This window comes from Conger conger, chromosome 9 (genome assembly GCF_963514075.1).
Source record: "Conger conger chromosome 9, fConCon1.1, whole genome shotgun sequence".
NCBI lineage: Eukaryota > Metazoa > Chordata > Actinopteri > Anguilliformes > Congridae > Conger > Conger conger.
In genome coordinates, this window is record NC_083768.1 from 19,472,248 (window position 1) to 19,499,043 (window position 26,796).

Consider the following 26,796-nt stretch of genomic DNA (forward strand, 5'->3'; position numbering starts at 1 on the left):
AGAGTGTCGGGATTTCCACCCGTCTGTTTATTGCGAGCCAAGGCAGCCGCTTTCATTCATTCACTGAACGTGCGCTGTGCTGTAAATACATGGAAACCTTATTGCGTAGCCAAGTAGCCTAAATTGAGTTCATTTTAAATTTTACCTGATTTACTTTTTATTAAATTCGTAGGCTGGAATGCCTCGCGGCAACAATTGTGTTTAAATGTATACTGCTTCAGCCTTTGGCAAGCTACTCAGCAGGGGACGGCAAGCGACTGGTTCTCTAGCTTGAGAGCAACGTGTTGGAGACCCATGGTGTACGACAACGACTTTTCATTGGCAACAGTATTAAACCAACCAACAATATAAAATATTAAGAAGAGCTCTTTTATTTAATTGAGTTAAATCGAAACAATGTCTTCTAGTGCTCATGGACTGATAGCCCTACTGGTAGGCAATATTACCCCGGTTTGTATTTGGGGGTCGGCCTTTATTTGTCCGAATCGACCACGCCCCCGGCTATTATCCGAGGCCCGGCTTCAGAGAGAATCCCGGACACAATTTGAGGATTTACGGTAGTCCAGTTTATTGCTTTGGCAGAGACATAAGGGATAGCATTCAGAATTCAGAACAAGCAAGAACACGTCTGCGAATAAAATACTTCAAAACACTTCCTGCATTAAGTGTATGTTAATTTATTCAGATAGTCAGCATCTCTCATTCTGAATCCACGGTGACACATTTGAAATGTAAGTTAACTTTTTTGCTTGCTTACAGACAGTTCATGTCTTTTAAGGATGCATTACTGGCATTCACCTTGCGCTTATTCTAAGGATTTGATGGATAGCGAGTCCATGCTTATTTATCCTAATTTATCCAATCTTTCAAGGCATCATCAGCACAATACTTCAAAATTAGTGTTAGCTAGTGTAGGGATTTTACTCTCTACGAAACCGGGGCGCCAGTTAATGTCATGTAGCAGTATAAATGCAAAAAGTAATCAGTCTCATAAAATTACTGTTATCCGAAATATCTAACCACAAATTTAGTATTTTAATTAATAATTAAAACAACTAATATTAATGATTAAACATACCGATAACCTGAAGGTTGGAAGTTCTTCGAAAGACTGCTTTAACTCGGCTCACATGTCTATGTGACGCCAAAACAGACACCGGGTTTAATAAAATATATTTATTAAACAAACGTACAAACACAGAACAGATAAACTAACGGGAAGTTAGTAGGGGAAGTTTGTAGTGTGTGTGTGTGTGTGCGCGCGCGCCCGCGCGCGCGTGTCCCTTGGACAAAGGAAAGGTAAATTGGGCGTGTCAGTGATAGTTAGCTGTGAGAAGAGACTACTTGCGTAGTTTTCTAATTACATACGCGAAAGACGGCGAATCAATTCAGGGTGTGGCAATATACAGTGGGCTTAAAAATTATTGGCACCCCTGACAGAAAATGAACAAACAATACTCAAAAAAATTCTAAACAATATATTTAGACAAACGCGAAATACCAGCATGTGATAAATACTATCTGTGCTATATTAATGTTTTAATGGAACCAACAAAAATCATTTACTGATTTAATTAAAAATCTAATTTCCTCCAAATCAATGTTTCACAATTATTGGCACCCTTAAAGATTATTGTAAATAACACCTACCAAAATTAAACCACGTATTAAATTCCACTTATTTAAGTTTATCTATGTGTTAAAGAACTGTATTGAGTGATTACATCACTTCCTGTTTCACCAGGGTTTAAAAATGAGGTAACACACATGCAATATCCCTTTGTCATCCAACACCATGAAGAAAACAAAAGAATTGGCAGTTCAAAAGAGGCAGATTGTCGTAGACCTTCATAAACGTGGTGATGGCTACAAGAAAATTCACAAACGATTGAATATACCACTGAGCACTGTCAGAGCAATTATAGATATGGAACTGTTGAAAATCTCATGGGTAGAGGATGCAACTGCATCTTGCCCCCCAGGATACTGAGGAGAATGGTGAGAGAAGCAACAAAATCCCCAAGGATCACAGTGAAAGAATTGCAGGTCTTGGTGGCATCTTGGGGTCACCAGGTTTCAAAAAGCACCATCAGACGCCACCTCCATAACCGAAGAAAGCGCTTGGAGTTTGCCAAATGTCATTTACATTATGACTGGAACAAGGTTCTCTGGTCAAATGAGCCCAAAATTGAACGTTTTGGTCAGATACAGCATCGGTATGTTTGGCGTTGGAACAGAGATGCATACAAGGAGAAGCACCTCATACGCACAGTGAAATATGTTTTGGGGCTGTTTTAATTCCAGAGGTCCAGGGGCACTGGTTAGGATTGATGGCATAATGAATTCCAGCAAGTATCAGGCAATTTTGGCTAAAAATCGGGTTCCCTCTGCCAGAAGTCTGGGACTTGGTCGTAGGTGGACTTTCCAACAAGACAATGACCCAAAACACACCTCAAGATCCACACAGAAATGGTTCCGTGACAACAAAATCAACGTTCTGCAATGGCCATCTCAGTCACCAGACCTCAGTCCAATCGAAAACCTGTGGGCTGAGTTGAAGAGGTCAGTTGAAGAGGTCAGCACAAACCCAAGAACGTGAAGGATGTTGAAAGGATATGCAAAGAGGAATGGTCCAAAATCCCTCCAAATGTGTTCCTTAATCTTGTCAAAAAATTACAGGAAGAGACTCCATGCTGTTATCCTTGCCAGAGGTGGTTGCACTAAGTACTAGGTGAAGGGTGCCAATAATTCTGAAACCTTGATTTTGTTGAAATTTATTTTTTATTAAATGATTGTTATGATTTTGGTTGTTTCCATTGAAACATTAATAAAGTACAGTATTTGGCACATGTTGGTGTATTACCTTTCTCTATAATTATATTATTCTTTTTTTTTTAAGCCTTGTTTGTGCATTGCTGGTGAGGGGTGCCAATAATTATTGAGCCCATTGTACTTGTAAAGATTACACTGTAGTTCCTACATGCAATACTTTACCATGGTTCAGTAGCTCTAGAAAGAAGCAATTATTGAACTTTACAGTAGCTACTTACGATCTGCGTTTGCTGCTGCTACATGCAAATCTAAGTGACTGCTGTAAACTACCAGTTTATTTTGCCACCCCCCTTTGGTAGGAAAGGTGTGCAAAAGAAAGCGGTCAAAGCTTCAGCAGAGAGTCTGCCTGTGAGGAGACCATGGCTATCAACCGGTCTTACTCAACATCTTTTGATGTTGAACAAGACCAAACAGCTCTTTGGAGTGGTTACTCAAGGCATACACACCACTGAACAAAGGTTAGAGGCTTTAGTTGTCCTCAGAAAAACTGAAGAAGCTCTCTTCAGACAAGGTATCTTCCCTATCATAGTCACGCTGGTGACTCTCAGGCTTGGGCCTATCGGGTCGGTCTTCTCTCCGGCTGGAATCAGAGTGTGAGAAGTGGCCACGGTGGCTCTTAACCGGGAACTTACTCATATGCCATTGTTTTAAGCTATTAGACTTTAAAGGGGCAACCTGGAAAGTGCCAGCGAGCTTGGTTGGCACAACGTGCTTAGCTGTTTCCAATCCCTCGTTCCTGGGCACAATCCTTAAAGTGTCCCAGACCATTTGGGCTTCATTCCTTAATTCAAGGGCTGAGTGTTGGCCCCTTGAAAACAGTGAAACATGAGTTTGGATGCAGGGGTGCAGGTTGTGCACAAACAGGGATTTGAAAGCTTGATCTTCATCTAAGCCTGTGCGGCTATGTTTAGCCTACACAGATTTGATCATGGCTGTTGCCTGATCAAACTGTGGCAGGTACTCAGCTACCAACGCTTCACAAACCGTAGCATAGCAAGAACGAACCTTTGGTGGAAGTTGTTCCATAAATGTATGGATCTCTCTGGTAGAGGTTTTCCATACAAGTCTTACCTTTTCTCGATCGGTTGCCCTGGGCAGATCCGAGAGACAGTAGTCAACTTCTCTCAAGTAAGTCTGAATGTTAAATTCAGAGTCCTTGGGGTCAAATACATGGACATACTTTGCCATGGCCTCTAGCTCCTCAAAGCGAAGACCATGTGAAGTTGCACTAGTCTGCCTGTTTGGGGAAGGAGAGACAGAAATCACATTTGAATGTCAATGCGTTTCATGCGGAGCTCAACGTCCTCGGTTTGGTTTAGGGGGTGGAGCTGCAAAACAGTCATTATTCTCACAATCGTTGGCAGAAGATGAATTGTCACTGTCAGTGTACTGTACAGAGCGGTCACCTATCCTCTTAGTTATAAAGGGAAAGCTAGCAGCATTAGCGTTGCTTTCTGTGTGCCCAATTAATAATACAGAATCACTTCTACCGTGTCCACGGGAGGGTTCTCTGACCTCCTTGCTAGAGGGGTAAGCATGGAAGGTGCAGTCCTGTACTTGCCTGACTGTTCCTCCTTTGTGGAGATGGACCACCATTGGGATGGAGTCCCCCCTTTCCCTCTCTAGGGAAGAGGTGGACAAACCATTGCAAGGGTGGTCAACAGCACTGCAATCTGAGGAGACTGAGGAGTCTCCATCAGAGCAAGCTGTGGAACCGGGATCTGACAAACCTGAATCAATTTGTGACCCCCCTTCCCCCGCCTTGTGGTGGAAGGAGGAAGCAGGAGAAGCTGGAGTTGGGCAAGCCTGAGAAAGCAGGTTCAGAGAAGAGAGTGGATGTGGTAGCTTGTGGCATCCACTCTTCAACTGAAATAATTCCTCTCTGTAGGAACAAAGATCTGATTCGGCTGAATGCAGATCACGCAAGTATTTAACTGCTCTCTTGCCAACAGTTTGAAGCTCAAGTAAAACACTAGTGTGTTGTCCTTTGAGGTATGCCATCTCTGATTCTAGGTTTTTGTTGCTTTGAAGAGCAAGACTAATCTGTCTGGCAAAATTCAAGACCAGACAACTTAGAATTGGGTCTTTTGAATGGTTGGGTGACGTTTCCCGTTGATTAAGGAGAACATTTCTTTCCTACAATCAGTGAGGTTCATCTGATTCAGGAAAGCTATGTAGCCAGGTGCTAAACCGTGGGCTAAAAAGGAAAGGTACTCATCAATAGATATAGGTTCCATATCTCAAGCCAAATAAAGCTAAAAGCTGAATCAGTAACTTAAGACGGTACTCTTGAAGTTAACTATTTCACAAGGGCCTTGAGCTCCTAAAACTTGGCAATGAATTGTTCACCCAAAATCACAATCCAACATATAAGTTGTGATGAAGGATAAAGAATTTAAAAAGCTCTTTGAATATTCTCTAGCTATAGTACAAGGTAGCTATAGCATCACATAGGGACTTGGGTAGCACAAGCGGTACTGCAATGCAACAACAGAAAAATGACCAAACATATGGCGGATATTCAGACCGTAAAATAGGAACTGTGATGCTGATCACATTAATCCTAAATACCAGAATGTGACAGGTTGAAATTACAATTAAATTTGGATTTAAAGGTAAAATTCAATTAATTACTAAAATTACTTTGATGAGGTAATTAAAATTAATAATACAGTACGGCTAATAATACTATTATTGATAATACGTATTACACCGGAAGGTAAATGCCAATCAACAAACTACCGTGTAAGATTACGAATGTAATGCCACAATGTTACACAAGGGGGCAGTGTATTGAGAAAGCGGCTCATGCAGGCTTTCAAAAATGGTACAATGGTGACATCTAGTGGTCTTTTCGGAAACTTGCACTTGTGGCTATTTAGCTGAGAGAGCCAAAGAATGCCGAGAATTCGTTCTGGAGTCACATGACATGAAATATGAGCCAAAGCTCGTCTTTCTCACGCAGAGCTCCAAATAATGAAGGGGAATTCGTTATGAAGTCACAAGACATGAAATTTGAGCCAAAGCTAGTCTGCCTCACACGGGGCACAAAATTAAGGATTTCACTCTCTACGAAACAGGAGCACCAGTTAATGTCATGTAGCAGTATAACTGCAAAAAGTAATCAGTCTCATAAAATTACTGTTATCGGAAATATCTAACCACAAATTTAGTATTTAAATTAATAATTAAAACAACTAATATTAATGATTAAACATACCGATAACCTGAATGTTAGAAGTTCTTCGAAAGACTGCTTTAACTCGGCTCTCATATCTATGTGACGCCAAAACAGACACCGGGTTGAATAAAATATATTTATTTAGCAAACGTACAAACACAGAACAGATAAACTAACGGGAAGTTAGTAGGTGTGTGTGTGTGTGTGTGTGTGTGTGTGTGTGTGTGTGTGTGCGCGCGTGTGTCCCTTGGACAAAGGAAAGGTAAATTGGGCGTGTCAGTGATAGAGTTAGCTGTGAGAACAGACTACTTGCGTAGTTTTATTCTAATTACATACGCGGAAGACGGCAAATCAATTCAGGTACATATATGGCTAACAAAAATACATTCAAACAGTAAGACGGCAAATATAGAACCCAGATTCACAATATCAGTCAAGACTAAACTAAACACTGGCTATGCCTGAATGTTTGTTCTCTTACTGAGTCCATACGCATTGGATTCAAAAGACGTGCTGTCCTTTTAGGAGCCGCAATGGTGCTGTGAATGCGTGTCCTGGAGAGGTGCGCAAAGCTGGGGCGTTCCCGTCTTAGCCGCGCGTTGCTGTCTGGTCCGCTCGGTTGCTGGAAGGATGTTCGCTGGTCCTTTTTCCGGGTGGAAAAGTTTGTTGATGTTGTTCCTTGGTGAGCTTTGCAGGGGTAAACTGATGTAGCATTCCGTGTACACCAGTTTCCACTCGCTATAGGCCACGAAGTTACCGCAAGGTAACTAGGTGTGTCCGTAGGCCTGGTAGTGCGCTGTGCAGCATTCAGCCTCTGTCAGAGGCTCGGAGCAGATGAGCCGAAGCGAATGGCCAAAAAGGGTGCGTCGAGGAAGGGAAGGAAGAAAGGGAAGAGAAGAGAGGGATCCCGAGAACATGTCTTGCTCTTATAGGGGAAAGTTTATTGCTCCCGCCATTGCGGGATTGGCTAAACCAAGCTAGACGTCATGCGGGGTGGACGTCGCGGAATTGTCCTGTGGGATTGTGGGAGTTGTGGTTCCTACACTAGTAAGCTCTTAAGGCAACCCATGTTGCTAGTTTACTATATCCAAGCTGAGCCAATACAATTCCAGGTGACTATACTGTAGTAATAAATATGAATGAAAGCCTATCATTCTTTTAATTATTATTTTTTCTCTATTGTAGTCAATTTCCTGATAGAACTTTGTGATAAAAGCATTGAGGCTATTTGAAATCCCAGCTGGAACCAGCTTCTGCTCCAGCTGGATGGTCTGTTACTTGTACCATCAGCTGGACAGGGTCTTGCCAGTATGGTTGTTTTATCTACCAGCTTGTTACGAGTTTGACCATTTCCAAATCCGCTTCAAACCAGCTGGTCCAGCGAAAAACCAGGCTAGAACCAAGCTGGCATTTCCACCAGGGTTTTAAACAATTTTACAATGGCTGTAACTATGAGGAATATGTTTTATATTTGCTGGTGGAGGCTGTATATAATAACCTTGCCCCTTGCCCCCAGCAGAAACCATGGGTGTGAGAGGACTCACAAGTTACATTGAAGGAAATAAGAAACAGTTTTATGAGGAACGAAAGCTAAAAAACACAAAACTTGTAATTGATGGAAACAGCTTGTTCTGCAACTTGTACATCAAATCAGGCTTGGACCAGCGGCACGGAGGAGACTATGAATCCTTCGCAAACATCATCCAACAATTCTTTGAGACCCTTACCACCTGCAACATAAAGCCCTTTGTCGTGATGGATGGGGCGATTGATTACAGTGGCAAGAAATTTCCAACACTAATAGAGCGAGCCCAGGGCAGGGTCGAGGATGCTGGCAAGATATCAAGTGGGAAGTCAAAGCAGTCCCAATTTTCTCCCTTCTCACTCCTCTCCAGAATGGTCTTCAGACAGAAGCTGTCCAGCCTTAATGTCCCCTTTATCTACTGCATGTTCGAGGCTGACCAAGAGATTGCCTGCTTGGCCAATGAGTGGAACTGCGCAGTGCTAAGCAAGGACAGTGATTTCTATATCTTCGACTTGAAGGGTGGGTACCTCCCATACGAGTTTTTCGAGTGGCACAACATCAGCATGTGCCAGGAGACCACGGAAAGGTACATTCCAGTCTCCCATTTCTCCATCAACTACTTCTGTGCCTGCTTCAATCACATGAACAAAGAGCTGCTCCCTCTCTTTGCGGTGATTGTTGGCAATGACTACACCAGCCCAAGGTCCAGGAATACGTTTTTTAGCCGGGTTAACTTCTCGCAAGTGGCCCAGCCTGCACACAGCTGGATGCATGCCCACATTGATGGCCTGCTCCATTGGCTTTCCAAATTTCCTGGGCCGGAGGAAGCGATGGATGAAGTTCTTGTCCGAGACAGTGCCCAGGATATCACTCAGGATATAATCTCCGGAATGCAGGAGTACAAAGTCTCCCACAGTAACCTGGCGCAGTACTTCATGCATGGAGCTGCAGTGGACAACCTGGCAAAATACTACACACCAGCCAACCTCCCGGAGCCTGTGAGACACTTGCCTGAATGGCTCCTGGATAGACTGTCGAGTGGCCACTTGCCCTCCTTCATTCTTGATGTCCTAGTGTTGCAGAAAACCATACTGGGAGTGCAGGTGGAGAACTGCCAGCTTCCCAGCAGCCACACAACCTCCCTGCCAATCCGCCAGGTCCTCTATGGCCTGCTTCTGGATGGGAATAGGAAGCTTCTCCAGGGGCAGGACAGCGAGCAGGGAGAGACCACAAATCCAACCGAGGGCAGCCCGCTTTACCATGTGCAGGAGTTTGACAGGCAGGGTCTCAAATTCAGGGGAGCCTCCATTGACGCCATTCTTCCAAGTGGGTTCCAGCAGTTGCCTCTGGAGAAATTGAATGAGGTAGCTACGCTTAGTCATTGTGTCAGTGAAGCTTTTTGAGCCCTTCACACCTTCTTCAAAAAATGCTATGTGGGTCCTTTAATGAGCATTTAGTTCAAATTCAGCTTTATTGCACATCCTTCCTCATCCGCACAGTTAACCAGTTATTCCAGCTAAGTAGTACCATTCTTACGATGTGAGAATTTCTCTCAATGTTCTCTCTCCTTGCAGTACTCAATAACTAGGCATTAAACCCCTTGACCTAAATTTGATGCCCAAAGATATTGTATTCATTTGCATCATACCATATGAATGATGGAGAGATCCATATCACTTCTGTTTGCTTGACTATGTTCATGTACTCACTTGTTTTGTAGGTGCCTTTACCTGTCCGACTCCAGGTTCTCCTGGAGACTCTGGGAGCAGATGAGTCCATTACTATAGCAGATTGCCCCCACCTCAATTTACCTGTGTGTGTTACCTGCTACTGGCTATGCTGCTCCAAGCCCAAACCTAACCTGCAGATGGTCCAGGCTCTGCTGCTGGGCATTGTGTATGGAGAACTTAGCAGACTTGGAGGCAACCAGAGAGGTACAGCAAATTGTAAGGCATACTGTCCCTCATATATGCTAAGGATTACTGTCTTTTTAGTATTATTATTATTTATTAATAATAATAAATTCAATTTATATAGCGCTTCTCATTTGCGGTGGCAAATCTTTAAGCAGATTTTATAGATTTTAAAAGCAAGGCCTGTTGGCAAAAAAAGGTTTTAAAAGCATCAGTAGATGGGGTAGTTCTAAAATCATCAGGGAGGGTAGTTCCAGAGGCGAGGGGCTCACGAGCAGAAGGTCTCCCTTTGTCCAGATGTAGGGGGAACCTGAAGCTGTAGGGAACAACATTTTATCAACATACACAGGCACACGATCACATCAAATCTTGTAAAATCTAGTTTTCCAGGAAGTGGATGAAAAACACTTTGGCGTGTATTATACACTAAGATGTGTTTGTATGGGTATGAAGAATTTATTAAATTGCGGAAAAAGTACATTTTCATTTCAGCTTGTCTTTAATTGTAATTAAGAAAAAGTTCTGGGATTGTACTCGTGGTTGGAATGAAAACCAGCCCACAAATTGATGCCCTAGAAGCAAGATTCAGAACCAATAGTGCATGCATTGTGTAACTTATATTGGGACAGTGCATTCGGTTAACTGTGCCTGGACATACATTTTATCTATATCAGTTTAAGTTATCATTGGCACTAGTGAACATTCTATCATCTGTAGAACGCAATGTATCATATACACAAAAGATAGGCAGTACAATACCACATCTGTAGTTGGTTACACATTTCCTTATGTGTACATTGAACTGTATATGTATAATGCTGCATACATTCCACAATGGTATGGAAATAATGTACCCAATGCAATAGCATGACTCCCGTGCTGTTTGTTCTTTGCGTTTGTTCCTTGTCTCCCTTAGTGCAGCATTGGTTGATTTCACAGTTATGTTGATTTCAGAGTTCTGTAGGAAGCTCAATGGCTCATCTGAACTGATGTCACTGACAGTAATGACAGTCACTGATGCCCAGACGGGTGGTGTTACATCATCGGTAATGGTCAACACAACTCTCTCCCTCTAGGGCCAGCGGCTGAGTTCCCAGGCGTGAGGGCAGTCTGTAATAGGCTGGCCAGGCTACAGGTCAGAGCGAATGAGAGGAGAGGGCTTGATTTGGACGTGGCCCATGCTTACAGCCAGTGGCAGTCCTGCCTGTGGATGAGCATCTACCTGAACCAGCTGCTCTGCTGTCCACTTCCAGAGCCAGAGTGTGCCTGGTACAGAATGCCTGACTGTGCCCTTTCTCACAAAGGGCTGTTTACCCTTTCAGATAAAACAATATTCCAGGAGAAGTAGTCAGGAGAAACATGGAAGCTCAAATTGTCAAAAACAAGTATGGCTTGTTTGTTATTTTCTTACCTGATACTTTCACAAATAATACGTTTTTGACAATTTTACAAATAATGTTAGTGAGTCATTAATTCCACAAATCCAAGAATTCCAAGAGGTGTTGTGCCATGAATTTGTATTTGCTATTCACATGATCACTGCAATGATCTAACCCCCTATTGTTGACACTCCCAATCATGAGCAGTTCAGGTCTTCTGAGTGAAAGGCTCTTGGCGAAGTGGTGAATTGGCTCTTGCCCAGGTCATGCAGACTTTCATGTCTCTCTTGGGACAGGCTGTACAGTGGGACATTCGTGCACGGTGCTGTGGTGGAGATGAAGTGGGGCAGTACCCCAGAGGACCTGCTGATGGGAGCCCCCTTTCCTGCACAGCTCTACAGCGACATCCAAGTGGTGGTGCAGCGCTCTGTGGGTGCTGACTTTTTCAAGCCCCCGTCCAGGAAGTGGGTGAATGCCCGTAAGAAAGTTCAGGGGGTTGGAGCCACATAGAGGTTTTGCTCCTCCAACATGTATGCTCTACAAGATGATGGTGTTGATGAATAGTAGCAGCACTAATTTTTAATGTTGCAGTTTTAGGAGGAGACTGTAGCAGGTTTCAGAGAAGACAAATTGTAATTTGTAATTACACCTTAGGAAATGTTTGCCAATTTGCACTGTACTGAGAATTACATTTTATTAGTATAGCTGGAAAGAGTTTACTTTTGCAATTCATTCAGATATCATTTATCTTTTTAATACTGCATGTACATGCACAAGTATTACAGTATAATGCACATGTTTCTATGCACAGGTAATACCGTTTATATGTACAGGTATTACCGTATAATGCACAGGTATTAGAGCCTTACAGGAAAAGACTCCTTGCCAGCGGTGGATGCACCAATTTCTAAACCAGAGATGCCAAAAATGATGAAAGCTTGATTTTGGGGAAATCTATTTTTTATTACAGTACACATCACTTTGGCACTATTCTCACAAGTTTGTGCTAAATTTTCAAAATCTTAGACACAAGACTGAAAAGGGTAACACTGCACTTCCAAACTTTGGTTTGAACCAACATTGGTTCAAACAAATTTATTGTGAAATACTCATAAATAAGTAAACAATCAACAAAGCAAAAGTGACCAAACTTAACTATTCAAAATGCTGCTTACCTAGGCAGTTCGATCCCCGCCCGGGCTGTGTCGAAGTGTCCCTGAGCAAGACACCTAACCCCCAAATGCTCTCGACGAGCTAGTCGGTGCCTTGCATGGCAGCCAATCACCGTCGGTGTGTGAGTGTGTGTATCAATGGGTGAATGAGAAGCATCAATTGTACAGCGCTTTGGATAAAGGCGCTATATAAATGCCAACCATTTACCATTCCAATCACAAGACAAAATCAGACTAAACCGTCAAACTGTCAGAGTTGAGCAAGCTGGTTCCTCCAAAACTCTTAAAGCTTCATGCCAAAAGTATACCAATATGTATGCGGCCTATAATCAATATATATCACATGTATGCTGCCTATTACTCATGTAATCAATATGTAAGCCAATTAACCTATATCATTAATTACAGATGAGCTTATGGAAACGCAAGAAACCACCATTATTCAAATATTAAAGTATGATTGAGTATGTCTTGCATGTCTTGCATGTTTTGCATCATTAATCTTTTATGATTCCTTTTTGTTAAAAAACAGCTTGCAGGGCAGGATGTCTTGCGTTGTGGGGGTGGGCTACCTTTGTCAAGGACAGTTTGCAGAGCAGCTGTATGCCTGTACAATGCGATAAGAACATTTATTTTTAAGAATAGCTTATGATGCAAAATATCATTTCTTTTTGAGCTTATGATGCAAAATGTCAATTATTTTGGACAAGAAAACATTTCAGAATAGCTTACAAAACAAGTGTCATCTTTAAAGAAAACATTCATTTTTAGAGAATAGCTTACCAAGCAAAATTGTGACGAGAGAACATTTATTTTTAAATAGCTCACAAAGCAAAATTATAATTTGGGCGATTGCCACAATGATGTTGGCACCCAAGAGTGCTGAAATCATTGTGGCGTGTCAGAGATCAGCTGGTATTTTTTAGGAGGAGTTATAGAAGTGTATAAAATGGGTGTGAAACCAACAATTGACGTTCAGTTCTGCAGAATTGATCCGGCTTTGTGCACTTGTACTAATAAAGTCTGATTTTCCCGAAGAGCTTGCTGAACAAAATCAGAATTCTGTGAAAAAAAATGTCAACATACTGTGGGTTTGTTTCAGTTTTTTTTTGTTTTTTTTTTACAATTGCAAACACATTTTTTGAGAGTTAACTTTTTTAGAACTTTGCATATGGACTGTATGTGGACTAAACTGAATTCTTTTTTTCATTGCTTTTATAAAAAATCATACAGCCATCAAAAACTATGCATTTCTACATTCCAATTTGAAAATCACTGAAAATATTTTATATGTATATATATTCTGTATGCATACAAATAAGGCTTTAAGTATAAACTATTCATTAAACTTGTGGCAGGCTAATTCATTTGGTGGTGGTGTTATTTTCTGATATGCCAAGTGTCATAAGTGTTAACCGTGACAACCGTGTATTTCTCAAGCACGTAAATATGGTTTATTTCTCAAGCACGTAAATATGACATCACAGGAAGGGCACTACGGTGGCCCATACATTCACTTATCACTACATCTCCCCCTTTAAGTAGTTGAGAAATCACATGAATTACCCAAGACAGAACAGGTATAATTTCATAACAATGGGTCACATAGAAACTAGGATTTTGGGGTAGACTGCCCGCCATCCACAGCAACGTAGGGATTATTCTGCCCTCGATAGTTGCTGTCCCTATTACTCTGGAACAGTTCAAACAGTCCATGGGTGTTCGACTTCGGCAACAGCCATACAGTCCATTTCCATATCTCCATGTCATAACTCAAGAGTGCATAATTTATAACAACTGTATGTCAGTATGAAAAACAGTCAAAATCATCAATGACAATATCAATACCATCAATATGTAATCAAACCGTTTTCAAACCGAAAACGTATTAAAGCTAGAGAGTTAAGTGTCTCTATACCTGTAAGGAAGTCTGACCTCACGGCCTCACGGCTCGGTCTGGTGATGTCTGGTCTGGTGGATTGTCCCTGAGGGCAGGACTGACCGCAGGAGAAGGCCCACTTGGCAGTGGTTGGTCAGATGAATCCACAGACTCCTATATCTCTTTGCTTTTGTACTGACCCATTGCCTGGACTCTTGTTTGCAAACTGCCTGATCTCTACTGCTACTGCTTGCTGGTTAGTGACCCTTGCCTGTGTACTCTGCTGCAAGTTTAATAAAGATTTAAAAATTGCTCCTGTGGTCTCGCTATTGTTTATTGTTCTGGTTCCTGACACGGTGTATCATTCAGACACTGCCTCCCTGTCTCCTCAGGTTATGGGGATCGATGAGGGAGCTGGACACAGTGTTGTTCTAGGGGCAGGTACTGTACATACACATGGGTGCACGTGTGCACATTCCACTACTCATTTGCAGACCGTGGAATGTTTGTTGGTGCCAGACAGGGTGGTGTGAGAAACTGATTATCTCATGGGATTTTAACGCACAAAAGTCTCTAGAGATTGCAAAGAATGGTGCGAAAAACAAAAAACATCTAGTGAGCAGCAGTTCTGCAGGCAGAAATGCCTTGTTAATGAGAGAGGTCAGAGGAGAAGGGCCTGACTGGTCGAATATGACAGTAACGCAAATAACCACACATTACAATAGTGGTATGCAGAAGAGCAATTCTGAACATACAAAGAGCCAAACGTCTAAGTGAATAGGCTACAGCAGCAGAAGACCAATAAGTCCATAAAATGAGTCTAGTAAATACCTAATAAAGTGATAATGATTCAATCCATGCTGTAGATGCATTCTGACTATGATACAAATAATTCTGAGGAAACATAATGAACATATATCATACATAACATAACAATGTTGTCTAACTGAAACCAATTCAATTTGATATTTTAATCACACACACAGGCAAATGACAGTTGTAGCAGCCAGCAATGTAGGCTTACTAGTCTAACCAGTCTAACTCAAACCAAGTTTGATACTCATTCGTTATTCACTTTGACAACAAGCAAGAACACCTCTGCGAATAAAATACACTAAATGCAGGAAGTGTTTTGAAGTATGTTACCTGACTCAGATAGTCAGCATCTCTCATTCTGAATCCACGGTGACACATTTGAAATGTAAGTTAACTTTTTTGCTTGCTTACAGACAGTTCATGTCTTTTAAGGATGCATTATTTGCACTCACCTTGCACTTATTCTAAGGATTTGATGGATAGCGAGTCCATGCTTATTTATCTTAATTTTGTTCACCTCCTTTAATCTTTCAAGGCATCATCAGCACAATATTTCAAAATTAGTGTAAGCTAGTAAGCTGTTAAAGCAACCCATTTTGCTAGTTTACCACATCCAAGCTGAGCCAATACAATTCCAGGGTAGCACTGCCGCCTCACAGCAAGCAAGTCGGCCGGGGCCTCTCTGTGCGGAGTTTGCATTTTCTCCCGTGTCTGCGTGGGTTTCCTCCGGGTACTCCGGTTTCCTCCCACTGTCCAAAGACATGCAGGTTAGGCTGATTGGAGAGTCTAAATTGCCCATAGGTATGAGTGTGTGAGTGAATGGTGTGTGTGCCCTGCGATGGATTGGCGACCTGTCCAGGGTGTATTCCTGCCTTTTGCCCAATGTATGCTGGGATAGACTCCAGCCCCCCTGCAACCCTGTTCAGGATAAGCGGGTTAAGATAATGGATGGATGGATGGATTTATTTGATTAAAAAAACATTATCAATCACCCATATCACCCCTGTGAAAAAGTTATGGCCCCCTTAAACGACATTAGCTCAGGCAGTAAGAGCAGTTGTCTGGCAATCTGAGGGTTGCCGGTTCGATCCCCTACCCGGGGTGTGTCGAAGTGCCCCTGAAAATGCTCCTGACAAACTGGTTGTTGCCTTGCATGGCAGCCAATTCCTGCTGGTGTGTCAGTGTGTGTGTGAATGGGTGAATGAGAAGCATCAATTGTACAGCGCTTTGGATAAAGGCACTATATAAATGCCAGCCATTTACCATTTACTGTAGTAATGAATATGAATGAAAGCCTATCATTCTTTTAATTATTATTTTTTCTCTATTGTAGTCAATTTCCTGATAGAACTTTGTGATAAAAGCATTGAAGCTATTTGAAATCCCAGCTGGGACCAGCTTCTGCTCCAGCTGGATGGTCTGTTACTTGTACCAAGCTGCTCCATCAGCTGGACAGGGTCTTGCCAGTATGGTTGTTTTATCTACCAGCTTGTTACGAGTTTGACCATCTCCAAATCAGCTTCAAACCAGCTGGTCCAGCGAAAAAAACCAGGCTAGAACCAAGCTGGCATTTCCACCAGGGTTTTAAACAATTTTACAATGGCTATAGCTATGAGGAAAATATGTTTTATATTTGCTGGTGGAGGCTGTATATAATAACCTTGCCCTTGCCCCTAGCAGAAACCATGGGTGTGAGAGGACTCACAAGTTACATTGAAGGAAATAAGAAACAGTTTTATGAGGAACGAAAGCTAAAAAACACCAAACTTGTAATTGATGGAAACAACTTTTTCTGCAACTTGTACATCAAATCAGGCTTGGACCAGCGGCACGGGGGAGACTATGAATCCTTCGCAAACATCATCCAACAATTCTTTGAGACCCTTACCACCTGCAACATAAAGCCCTTTGTCGTGATGGATGGGGCGATTGATTACAGTGGCAAGAAATTTCCAACACTAAAAGAGCGAGTCCAGGGCAGGATCGAGGAGGCTGGCAAGATATCAATTGGGAAGTCAAAGCAGTCCCAAGTTTCTCCCTTCACACTCCTCTCCAGAGCGGTCTTCAGACAGAAGCTGGCCAGCCTTAATGTCCCCTTTATCCACTGCATGTTTGAGGCTGACCAAGAGATTGCCTGCTTGGCCAATGAGTGGAACTGCGCAGTGCTAAGCAAGGACAGTGATTTCTATATCTTCGACTTGAAGGGTGGGAGGGTGATCCATAACACTTCTGTTTGCTTGACTATGTTTCATGTACTCACTTGTTTTGTAGGTGCCTTTACCTGTCCGACTCCAGGTTCTCCTGGAGACCCTGGGAGCAGACGAGTCCATTACTATAGCCGATCGCCCCCACCTCAATTTACCTGTGTATGTTACCTGCTACTGGCTAAGCAGCTCCAAGCCCAAACCTAACCTTCAGATGGTCCAGGCTCTGCTGCTGGGCATTGTGTATGGAGAACTCTGCAGACTTGGAGGCAGCCAGAGAGGTACAGCAAATTGTAAGGCATACTGTCCCTCATATATGCTAGGGATTACTGTCTTTTTAGTATTATTATTTAATAATAATAATAAATTCAATTTATATAGCGCTTCTCATTTGCAGTGGCAAATCTTTAAGCAGATTTTATAGATTTTAAAAGCAAGGCCTGTTGGCAAAAAAAAGGTTTTAAAAGCATCAGTAGATGGGGTAGTTCTAAAATCATCAGGGAGGGTAGTTCCAGAGGTGAGGGGCTCACGAGCAGAAGGTCTCCCTTTGTCCAGATGTAGGGGGAACCTGAAGCTGTAGGGAACAACATTTTATCGACATACACAGGCACACGATCACATCAAATCTTGTAAAATCTAGTTTTCCAGGAAGTGGATGAAAAACACTTTGGCGTGTATTATACACCAAGATGTGTTTGTATGGGTATAAAGGATTTGTTAAATTGAGGGAAAAGTACATTTTCATTTCAGCTTGTCTGTAAGTGTAATTAAGAAAAAGTTCTGGGATTGCACTCATGGTTGGAATGAAAACCAGCCCACAAATTGATACCCCAGATGCAAGATTCAGAACCAATAGTGCATGCATTGTGTAACTTATAGTGCATCCGGAAAGTATTCACAGCGCTTCACTTTTCCCACATTTTGTTATGTTACAGCCTTATTCCAAAATGGAATAAATTCATTTTTTTCCTCAACATTCTACACACAACACCCCATAATGACAGCATGAAAGAAGTTTTTTTTGAAATTTTTGCTAATTTATTAAAAATAAAAAACTAAGAAATCACCTGTACATAAGTATTCACAGCCTTTGCTCAATACTTTGTTGATGCACCTTTAGCAGCAATTACAGCCTCAAGTCTTTTTGAATATGATGCCACAAGCTTGGCACACCTATCTTTGGGCAGTTTCGCCCATTCCTCTTTGCAGCACCTCTCAAGCTCCATCAGGTTGGATGGGGAGAGTCGGTGCACAGCCATTTTCAGATGTCTCCAGAGATGTTCAATCGGATTCAAGTCTGGGCTCTGGCTGGGCCACTCAAGGACATCCACAGAGTTGTCCTGAAGCCACTCCTTTGATATCTTGGCTGTGTGCTTAGGGTCGTTGTCCTGCTGAAAGATGAATCGTCACCCCAGTCTGAGGTCAAGAGCGCTCTGGAGCAGGTTTTCATCCAGGATGTCTCTGTACATTGCTGCATTCATCTTTGCCTCAATCCTGACTAGTCTCCCAGTTCCTGCTACTGAAAAACATCCCCACAGCATGATGCTGCCACCACCATGCTTCACTGTAGGGATGGTATTGGCCAGGTGATGAGCGGTGCCTGGTTTCCTCCAAACCTGATGCCTGGCATTCACGCCAAAGATTTCAATCTTTGTCTCATCAGACCAGAGAATTTTGTTTCTCATGGTCTGAGAGTCCTTCAGGTGCCTTTTGGCAAACTCCAGGCGGGCTGCCATGTGCCTTTTACTAAGGAGTGGCTTCCGTCTGGCCACTCTACCGTACAGGCCTGATTGGTGGATTGCTGCAGAGATGGTTGTCCTTCTGGAAGTTTCTCCTCTCTCCACAGAGGAACGCTGGAGCTCTGACAGAGTGACCATCGGGTTGTTGGTCACCTCCCTGACTAAGGCCCTTCTCCCCCGATTGCTCAGTTTAGACAGGCGGCCAGCTCTAGGAAGAGTCCTGGTGGTTCCGAATGTTATATACTGTAGGCAACAGAAAAGATGTATTTAATTAAAATGAAGTGAGAAAGGATAAGACATTTTATGTATTAATTAATGATTGGATAACCTTGCCCTTGGATAAGGATTGGCTGAGCGTGCCAGGTTAAATAGCGCCACCCTGTGCATTTGGCGCGCTCTCAAGTTGAATGCCTGAAAATATGCTCCTTGTCTGTTTTGCAAGTGCTGAGCATGAACCGTGATTTTTGGGTTAGCAAATAAAAAGAACTAAGTAAAAGAACCCGTCTTTGTGTTTACCTTCATTTTGAGTAGATACATGACAAGGTTGGCGACGAGGATTCGGATTAGTATCTTTTTTATATGAAACGGAAAACCTCCGTCTTGACCCAGTAAGCCAAGAACTGAAATTGAGAGCAGCAACATGGCGTTGTACAGCACAGACGCAGGATACATTTTTGACGAAACGGCAGAAACGTTCGAAAACTACGAGGAAAGACTTACGCAATTTTTGTCAGCTAACAACATTGAAGATGATCGAAAGAGCAGTATTTTTATCGGTGGTAGGCCCTAACACTTTTTCAGTGTAAAAAGATTTGGTAGCACGGAGCAAAGTGAGCGAAACGCCACTCGACAATTTGTTAAAAGTAATGAGAGACTTTTATACGCCAAAGAAGAACGTGTTAGCCGAAAGGTACACTTTTCGAAATCGCCGTCAACAGGTTGGAGAGTCTTTTGCAGACTACATAGCTAGCTTAAAAGGGCTAGCATGCACATGCGATTTTGGCACGGGTCTGGAAGACCAGCTGCGAGATCAGTTCGTCTTCGGCATTTCCAGCAAGGAACTGCGCCGAAAACTACTGAACGCAGCCAGTGATAACGAATTAACGTGGCCGAAAATGATCCAGATAACAAATAACTTCGAGTGCACCAGCATTGGCTTGCAGTCCATCCAGAGGGGACCGCCATCACCGCACCTACGAGCTGACCATGTAGGCCTGCAGCAACGGGGGGCGAAGCAGCGCGAGTTCAGAATGGGGAGAACGGAGCCAAGAAGCAACACCGGCAGCGAGTGCCATCGATGCCTGGGGAAAGGGCATGCACCAGGCGACCGCCGGTTTAAAGAGTTTCATTGTCGAGGATGCGGCAAGACGGGACATTTGGAGCGAGCTTGCAAGACCAAGCACCCCGACCTCCACGCCACCGCCAAGGAGCAGCAGCAGCAGCGGCGAGAGACTGGTGGGTCGGCGAGCCGTTCTTTTCATTCTCGAAGCGGTCCAGAAGTGAACTTTGTGGACAAAACGGAGAGCACGACTGAAGGTACTGTGACTTTGCAAACTAATGCAACCAACGAACGAACTAAATTGGGACTTTATGTGGTGAAAACAAACTGTGAGTATGTGAAACCGTATAAAGTTATGGTGAGATGTAATGGAGTTAGGATGTACATGGTAGATACTGGGGCAGCAATGTCTGTCATCTCTGAAAGCTTGTATTGCTCCAAGTTTAGAAATGTGCAATTTCAACCATGCAATCTTACTTTGAAAACGTACACTGATCAACTGTTAGACTTGATGGGCAAAATCAGGGTGAATGTACAATGTGAAAAGCAGCAATTGCAACTGACATTGCTTGTTTCACGTGGTAAGGGTCCAGCGCTTATGGGTCGCGATTGGATTCGAGTTCTAAATCTAGACTGGTCTAAAGTAAATCGCGTAGATGACCCAGTGGAACATTTGTGCGCTGTTCACAAATCAGTGTTCAGTTCAGAGCTAGGCTGTGCAAAAGGTGTAACCGCCACACTGCGAGTGTCACCAGATGCCAGACCGAAATTTTGCAAAGCGAGACCAGTGCCGTACGCACTGCGCGAAGCTGTTGACAAGAAACTAATTGAACTCGAGCAACGGGGAGTAATTTCTCCTGTACCGCACAGCGAATGCGCTGCGCCGCTCGTTTGCATTCCAAAGCGTGATGGGTCAGTCCGCCTATGCGGAGATTACAAAGTAACCATAAATCCGTGGCTTGATATAGATCAATATCCGCTACCGAAAACACAACACCTGTTCTCCACATTGGCAGGTGGGAAGCATTTTACGAAACTTGACTTGACTCAGGCGTATACGCGGTTGCAGTTGAATGATTAACACGCAACGAGGCCTATACGTTTACAACAGATTGCCATATGGGGTCGCTAGCGCGCCCGCAATATTTCAATTTACTATGGACCAGATATTGCAAGGTCTTGAAGGTGTCGTGTGCTATTTAGACGACATATTGAGAACTGGAAAAGACAAATGAACACCTGTTTAATTTTAAAAGGGTTTTGCAAAGACTGCAAGAACGTGGCCTTAGAGTAAACAAGGAAAAATGCGTTTTCTTTGAGAAAAGTGTAACATACCTAGGGCATGTTATTGATTCAGAGGGGCTGCCCCCCATGAAGGAGAAAACTGAAGCAATTAAGAAATTAAGCCGATGACGGAGTTATTGCGTGAGGACAGAGAGTGGAAATGGTCTGATCAATGCCAGGCAGCTTTTGAATGTACTAAAGCCAGTGTTAACTCATTACAACCCCAAATTTCCAGTGATTTTGGCTTGCGATGCTTCTCCTTACGGAGTCGGGGCAGTAATTTCGCACCAGTTACCTGATGGCAGTGAGAAACCCATTGATTATGCGTCGCACACGCTAACTAAAACCGAGGTTAACTATGCACAAATAGAAAAGGAGGCGCTGGGAATCATTTTCGGTGTAACAAAATTTAATGAGTACTTGTATGGGCGTAAATTCACTTTATCCACTGATCATAAACCGTTAGTGAAGATTTTTGGACCTAAAACGGGTGTTCCTACACTAGCTGCAGCTAGACTGCAAAGGTGGTGACTTATTTTTGCTTCTTATCACTACGAAATACAGTACAAGCCCTCATTGCAACATGGCAATGCCGAGTAGATCTTCTATCCATCTGTCTTATCAGGGTGTCGTTTTTGGACATGGTACCAATCTGAGCTCAAGAGATAGCTAATCAAACAAAATGTGATGCAGTGTTACAGAAAGTGAAACACTTTACTTTAAACGGATGGCTAAAGCATGTGACTGATGCTGAGCTGAAGCCCTACTTTGTGAGAAATTCAGAGCTTACTGTTGAAAGGGATTGTGTAATGTGGGGTTTCCGGGTTATTGTACTGGAGGTCTTAAAACCACAAATGTTGAAAGAATTGCACAACAATCACCTGGGAATAGTGAAAATGAAGGCCGTAGCCATTTTTGGTGGCCAAATCTTGATTCAGACAGAGAATCACTTATCAGTACATGTCAGACATGTCAGTTGGAGAGGAATCAGCCAGCCACAGCTGCTGTGCATAATTGGAATTGGCTTAACACTCCGTGGCAGAGAACCATTTGCATTTTGCGCAGAATGGAAAGCACAATTTCCTAGTTGTCACTGATAGCTATTCTCGTTGGCCTGAGATTGCACTTATGTCCAGTACCACAGCTGAAAAGACCATAGAGGTGTTACGGGGATACTTTGCTACGTGGGGACTTCCAAGTGAGGTAGTATCCGATAACGGACCTCAATTTGTGTCAAGGGAAATTCAGACATTTTTAACGGAGCTGCAGAACGCTTAGTGCAAAATTTGAAAAGGGCATTGGAAAAAGGGAAGAGGCAACCACTGTATTCAGAATTTCCTCTTTTGCTATAGACGCACACCACAATCCACTACAGGTAAAACTCCACTACAGGTAAAACCCCAAACAACAACAAGTGTTGGTTCGAAACCACAGGGGAGGGGAAGGTGTTAAGTGTTTACAAGGTAGCATTGTGAAGGTATTTACAAGAGGCATGTAAATCAACTAATCAGTACTGAAATGTGCACCAATGTGGCGGGTGACATGGTTTCTCATGCGGATGCAATGTCCAGCAATGTGTTCTCATTCTGATGCAACTGATTTGGCAATGTCCTCAAGTGTGTCACATGCCAGTGTGGCAGGATCTGAAAATTCTAATGAATTCAATCATACTGTGAATGTAAAATTGCCGGTGTTGAATGCCCCTGTTCCTATGGCATGTCAGGAATCTGGGGAGAGACCCAAGCAGCAGATTAAGCCGCCAGATAGGTTAAATCTGTAAGAAACTAGTTTCTCTTACAGTAAATGGGAAAATATAATGGGAGTGCTTTCTGAGAAACTGGTTTCAGATTTCAGGGGAGGAGTGTTATATACTCCAGGCTACAGAAAAGATGCGTTTAATTAAAATGAAGTGAGAAAGGATAAGACATTTTATGTATTAATTAATAATTGGATAACCTTGCCCTTGGATAAGGATTGGCTGAGCGTGCCAGGTTAAATAGCGCCACCCTGTGCATTTGGCGCGCTCTCAAGTTGAATGCCTAAAAATATGCTCCTTGTCTGTTTTGCAAGTGTTGAGCATGAACCGTGCTTTTTGGCTTAGCAAATAAAAAGAACTAAGTAAAAGAACCCGTCATTGTGTTTACCTTCATTTTGAGTAGATACATGACACATGATTTCCAGATGCACTGTATATTGGGACAGTGCATTCTGTTAACTGTGCCTGGACATACATTTTATCTATATCAGTTGAAGTTAGAATGTTCACCAGTGCCAATGATATCATCTGTAGTACCCAATGTATCATATAAACTAAGATGAGCAGTACAATACCACATCTGTAGTTGGTTACACATTTTGTTATGTGTACATTGAACTGTATATGTATAATGCTGCATACATTCCACAATGGTATGGAAATAACGTACCTAATGCAATAGCATGACTCCTGTGCTGTTTGTTCTTTGCCTTTGTTCCTTGTCTCCCTTAGTGCAGCATTGGTTGATTTCAGTTATGTTGAATTCATTCATTGATGCCCAGACGGGTGGTGTTACATCATCGGTAATGGTCAACACAACTCTCTCCCTCTAGGCCCAGTGGCTGAGTACCCAGGCGTGAGGGCAGTCTGTAATAGGCTGGGCAGGCTACGGGTCAGAGCGAATGAGAGGAGAGGGCCTGATTTGGACGTGGCTCATGCTTACAGCCAGTGGCAGTCCTGCCTGTGGATGAGCATCTACCTGAACCAGCTGCTCTGCTGTCCACTTCCAGAGCCAGAGTGTGCCTGGTACAGAATGCCTGACTGTGCCCTTTCTCACAAAGGGCTGTTTACCCTTTCAGATAAAACAATATTCCAGGAGAGGTAGTCAGGAGAAACATGAAAGCTCAAATTGTCAAAAACAAGTATGGCTTGTTTGTTATTTTCTTACCTGATACTTTCACAAATAATGTTAGTGAATTATTAATTACACAAATCCTAGAATTCCAGGAGTGTTGTCCAATGAAGTTGTATTAGCTATTCACTATCATTATTTGTGAAAGTATCAGGTATAAGAAAATAACAAACAAGGCACACTTGTTTTTGACAATTTGACAAGTAATGTTTGTGAGTCATTAATATCACAAATCCAAGAATTCCAGAGGTGTTGTCCCATGAATTTGTATTAGCTATTCACATGATCACTGCAATGATCTAACCCCCTATTGTTGACACTCCCAATCAAGAGCAGTTCAGGTCTTCTGAGTGAAAGGCTCTTAGTTAAGTGGTGAATTAGCTCGTGCCTGGGTCATGCAGACTTTCGTGTCTCTCTTGGGACAGGCTGTACGGTGGGACATTTGTGCACGGTGCCGTGAAGGAGATGAAGGGGGGCAGTACCCCAGAGGTTCTGCTGACGGGAGCCCCCTTTCCTGCACAGCTCTACAGCGCCATCCAAGGGGCAATGTGGCACTCTGTGGGTGCTGACTTCTTTGCCCCCTCCTCCACAAAGAAGAGAAGAGGACGGAGGCCAAATAAGCGGGGCAGAGCCCCACGTGCCCAAGGTGTGGTCAACAGGTTCGCTCTGTTAACATGCGAGGATGACGATGCTGATGAAGAGTAGGCAGCACTCAGTGCCCATTTTTAAAGTTGCAGGCTTAGGCGAAGACATTGTGACATTCCATGTGTAATTACAGCTCAGGAATTGCTTGCCGTTTTGAATTGCTTGCCCATTTGCACTGTGTCTAAAAATATATTTTAATGGCACAGCTGGATTTTTTAAACTTTTGCAATGTATTCAAATCATCAAATTCTTTTTAATGCACATACACTTCATTATGTGTATATTTCTCTTTATAGAGGTTGTATTTTAAAGCCTTAATTATTGTAACCACAATATGCGGCAGCTAAGTGCATAGAGAGGAGATCCCTTGAAATACACTTGTTTAAAAAAGGATATTGTAAAAGGGAATGAATGACCAAATATCTTTTTGATAATGTACAGCTGACAAAAGGTAAAATAGGCTCAAATAGGTGCTGAGGATATGAACAGCTTGTTTTTATCACTTAGCATAGCAATGCAAACAATATGAGTCAATTTATATGGTGATACTACATGCTGCCAGTCTTCACTGCCATTTGTACCACTGCAGTGGTGCAACGAGCACCATCTAATTTCTAGAAAAAAACAATATAGCTTTATGTTCTAGCCAACACATATTTGTTGATGCTGCATTTGGGTAAGTTAAAAACTGTCACTCAAACATTTGCATGAAATGCACTGTGATATATCTCACCACAAATATATTTTCCCTGCATCCTGTATTGATGCGAATTAACTAAATAAAAGCTTGATTTGTATTGCTTAAGATTATGCTGCTGTGAATTCTTTCTGCTGGATTTAAGTTAAACATAGTAACTGGTGGCACCCAATGAACAACTGTTCATGGAAGTTATAGTGCTTCGCACATCTGATGGAGAACCTGATAATTACAGCCACAATAATTGTTAGTCACACCCATGTCCCATGCCCAGACAATGGCACTGTGTGATGAGCTTACGATTGTTAGTGTAGTTCATATGCATGATACAGTGCTTAGAGAATGGGATTTACCCAACAGGGACTGCCTCTGTACTGTTCCACTGTGAGTCCCAGGTGGATAGGCACTGTGTCTGTTAATAGCACAAAAGCACTCTCACCTGCAAACCTCAGGTCAATCTGTACAGCTGTCAGTCAGTCCAGACACAATGTGAGCTGCTGTGGCATTTGGAGCTGAAGCACTTTGCATCTTGAAATGATGAAAAGAGATTTTCTAGGAATTTCACATGGAAATGATGTGAAAATATATAACTTGGGGTCAATACAATCTAATACCCTTTGGAAGTACTTTGGTATAAGCAAAGTATAAGCATTTGTTCATAAAATATTGGAAGGGTTATAGATTGGCTGTCCATCTGATATGTAAATTAGAGGCAGAATACATGTATGTTCACCATAAATGCATGGTCATATTCTGCTTCATTTCTGCATAGATTCATTGATCTGCGTCAATCTTTGTGCCAACCATAAGCCTAAATCTCAAATAATGTATCGGTCATTGAATGGATACATTTTTTTAAAATCCTCCTCCGGGCTCCAGAATAAAATACAACAAATGGGCTTCATTCCTTCCCCGATCGTAATCTGCCATACCATTTTTAAGCACAACAGTGCCCTCTACAGAACTCTGTTTTGTTGAGATTAAGAAAATATAAGCTTTCAATCACAGCTAATCAAACAAGGTATTTTATAACGAATGTCTCTACTCAAGCTCCTCCAACTTCCCTAAATACATTATTCAAAAGGTATTTTTTTATGAAAGACATACAATTTTGTATTTCCAGGCAGGACACCATGGATCTTCATTCAAATTGAGCCACGTAGGGGCAACTGCAAAATACAAGACTGATTAGCTTTTTTTTCTCTCACGTAAGTCTCCAGCAATCATGTTTATTTGTGAAAAAAATATTCTGTGCGGGGGTAAAGAAAAAGTGAACAACATTCTTCCAGCAAATTCTCTCCAAGTAGGAGAGGTTGTTGTTTTCCACAGTTGTCTACATAAACCCCTCTGTTGACATTGCTTC

The 26,796-nt window shown here is 42.5% G+C and overlaps 1 protein-coding gene across 1 annotated transcript; it reads left to right on the forward strand.

Annotated features, from left to right (window-relative positions):
* The first annotated feature begins 561 nt into the window (after positions 1-561).
* Positions 562-24,841, forward strand: LOC133137577 (protein asteroid homolog 1-like). The gene is made up of 12 exons (XM_061255909.1): positions 562-731; positions 7,533-8,902; positions 9,259-9,484; positions 10,528-10,720; positions 11,127-11,325; positions 14,274-14,322; positions 16,513-16,910; positions 16,993-17,182; positions 19,658-20,176; positions 20,837-20,935; positions 23,793-23,985; positions 24,517-24,841. The coding sequence occupies exons 2-12, from the start codon at positions 7,538-7,540 to the stop codon at positions 24,794-24,796; spliced, it is 3,711 nt and encodes a 1,236-aa protein (XP_061111893.1). The 5' UTR covers positions 562-731; positions 7,533-7,537; the 3' UTR covers positions 24,797-24,841.
* Positions 24,842-26,796: the final 1,955 nt, after the last annotated feature.

Excerpts from the sequence above, each read along its gene's own strand:
- LOC133137577 (XM_061255909.1), top strand. The coding sequence starts at position 7,538 with ATGGGTGTGAGAGGACTCACAAGTTACATTGAAGGAAATAAGAAACAG. Across the intron at positions 17,183-19,657 it reads ACTTGGAGGCAGCCAGAGAG|ACCAGCTGCGAGATCAGTTC; the intron begins GTACAGCAAATT and ends CGGGTCTGGAAG. Across the intron at positions 20,936-23,792 it reads CCTGTTCTCCACATTGGCAG|GCCCAGTGGCTGAGTACCCA; the intron begins GTGGGAAGCATT and ends CTCTCCCTCTAG.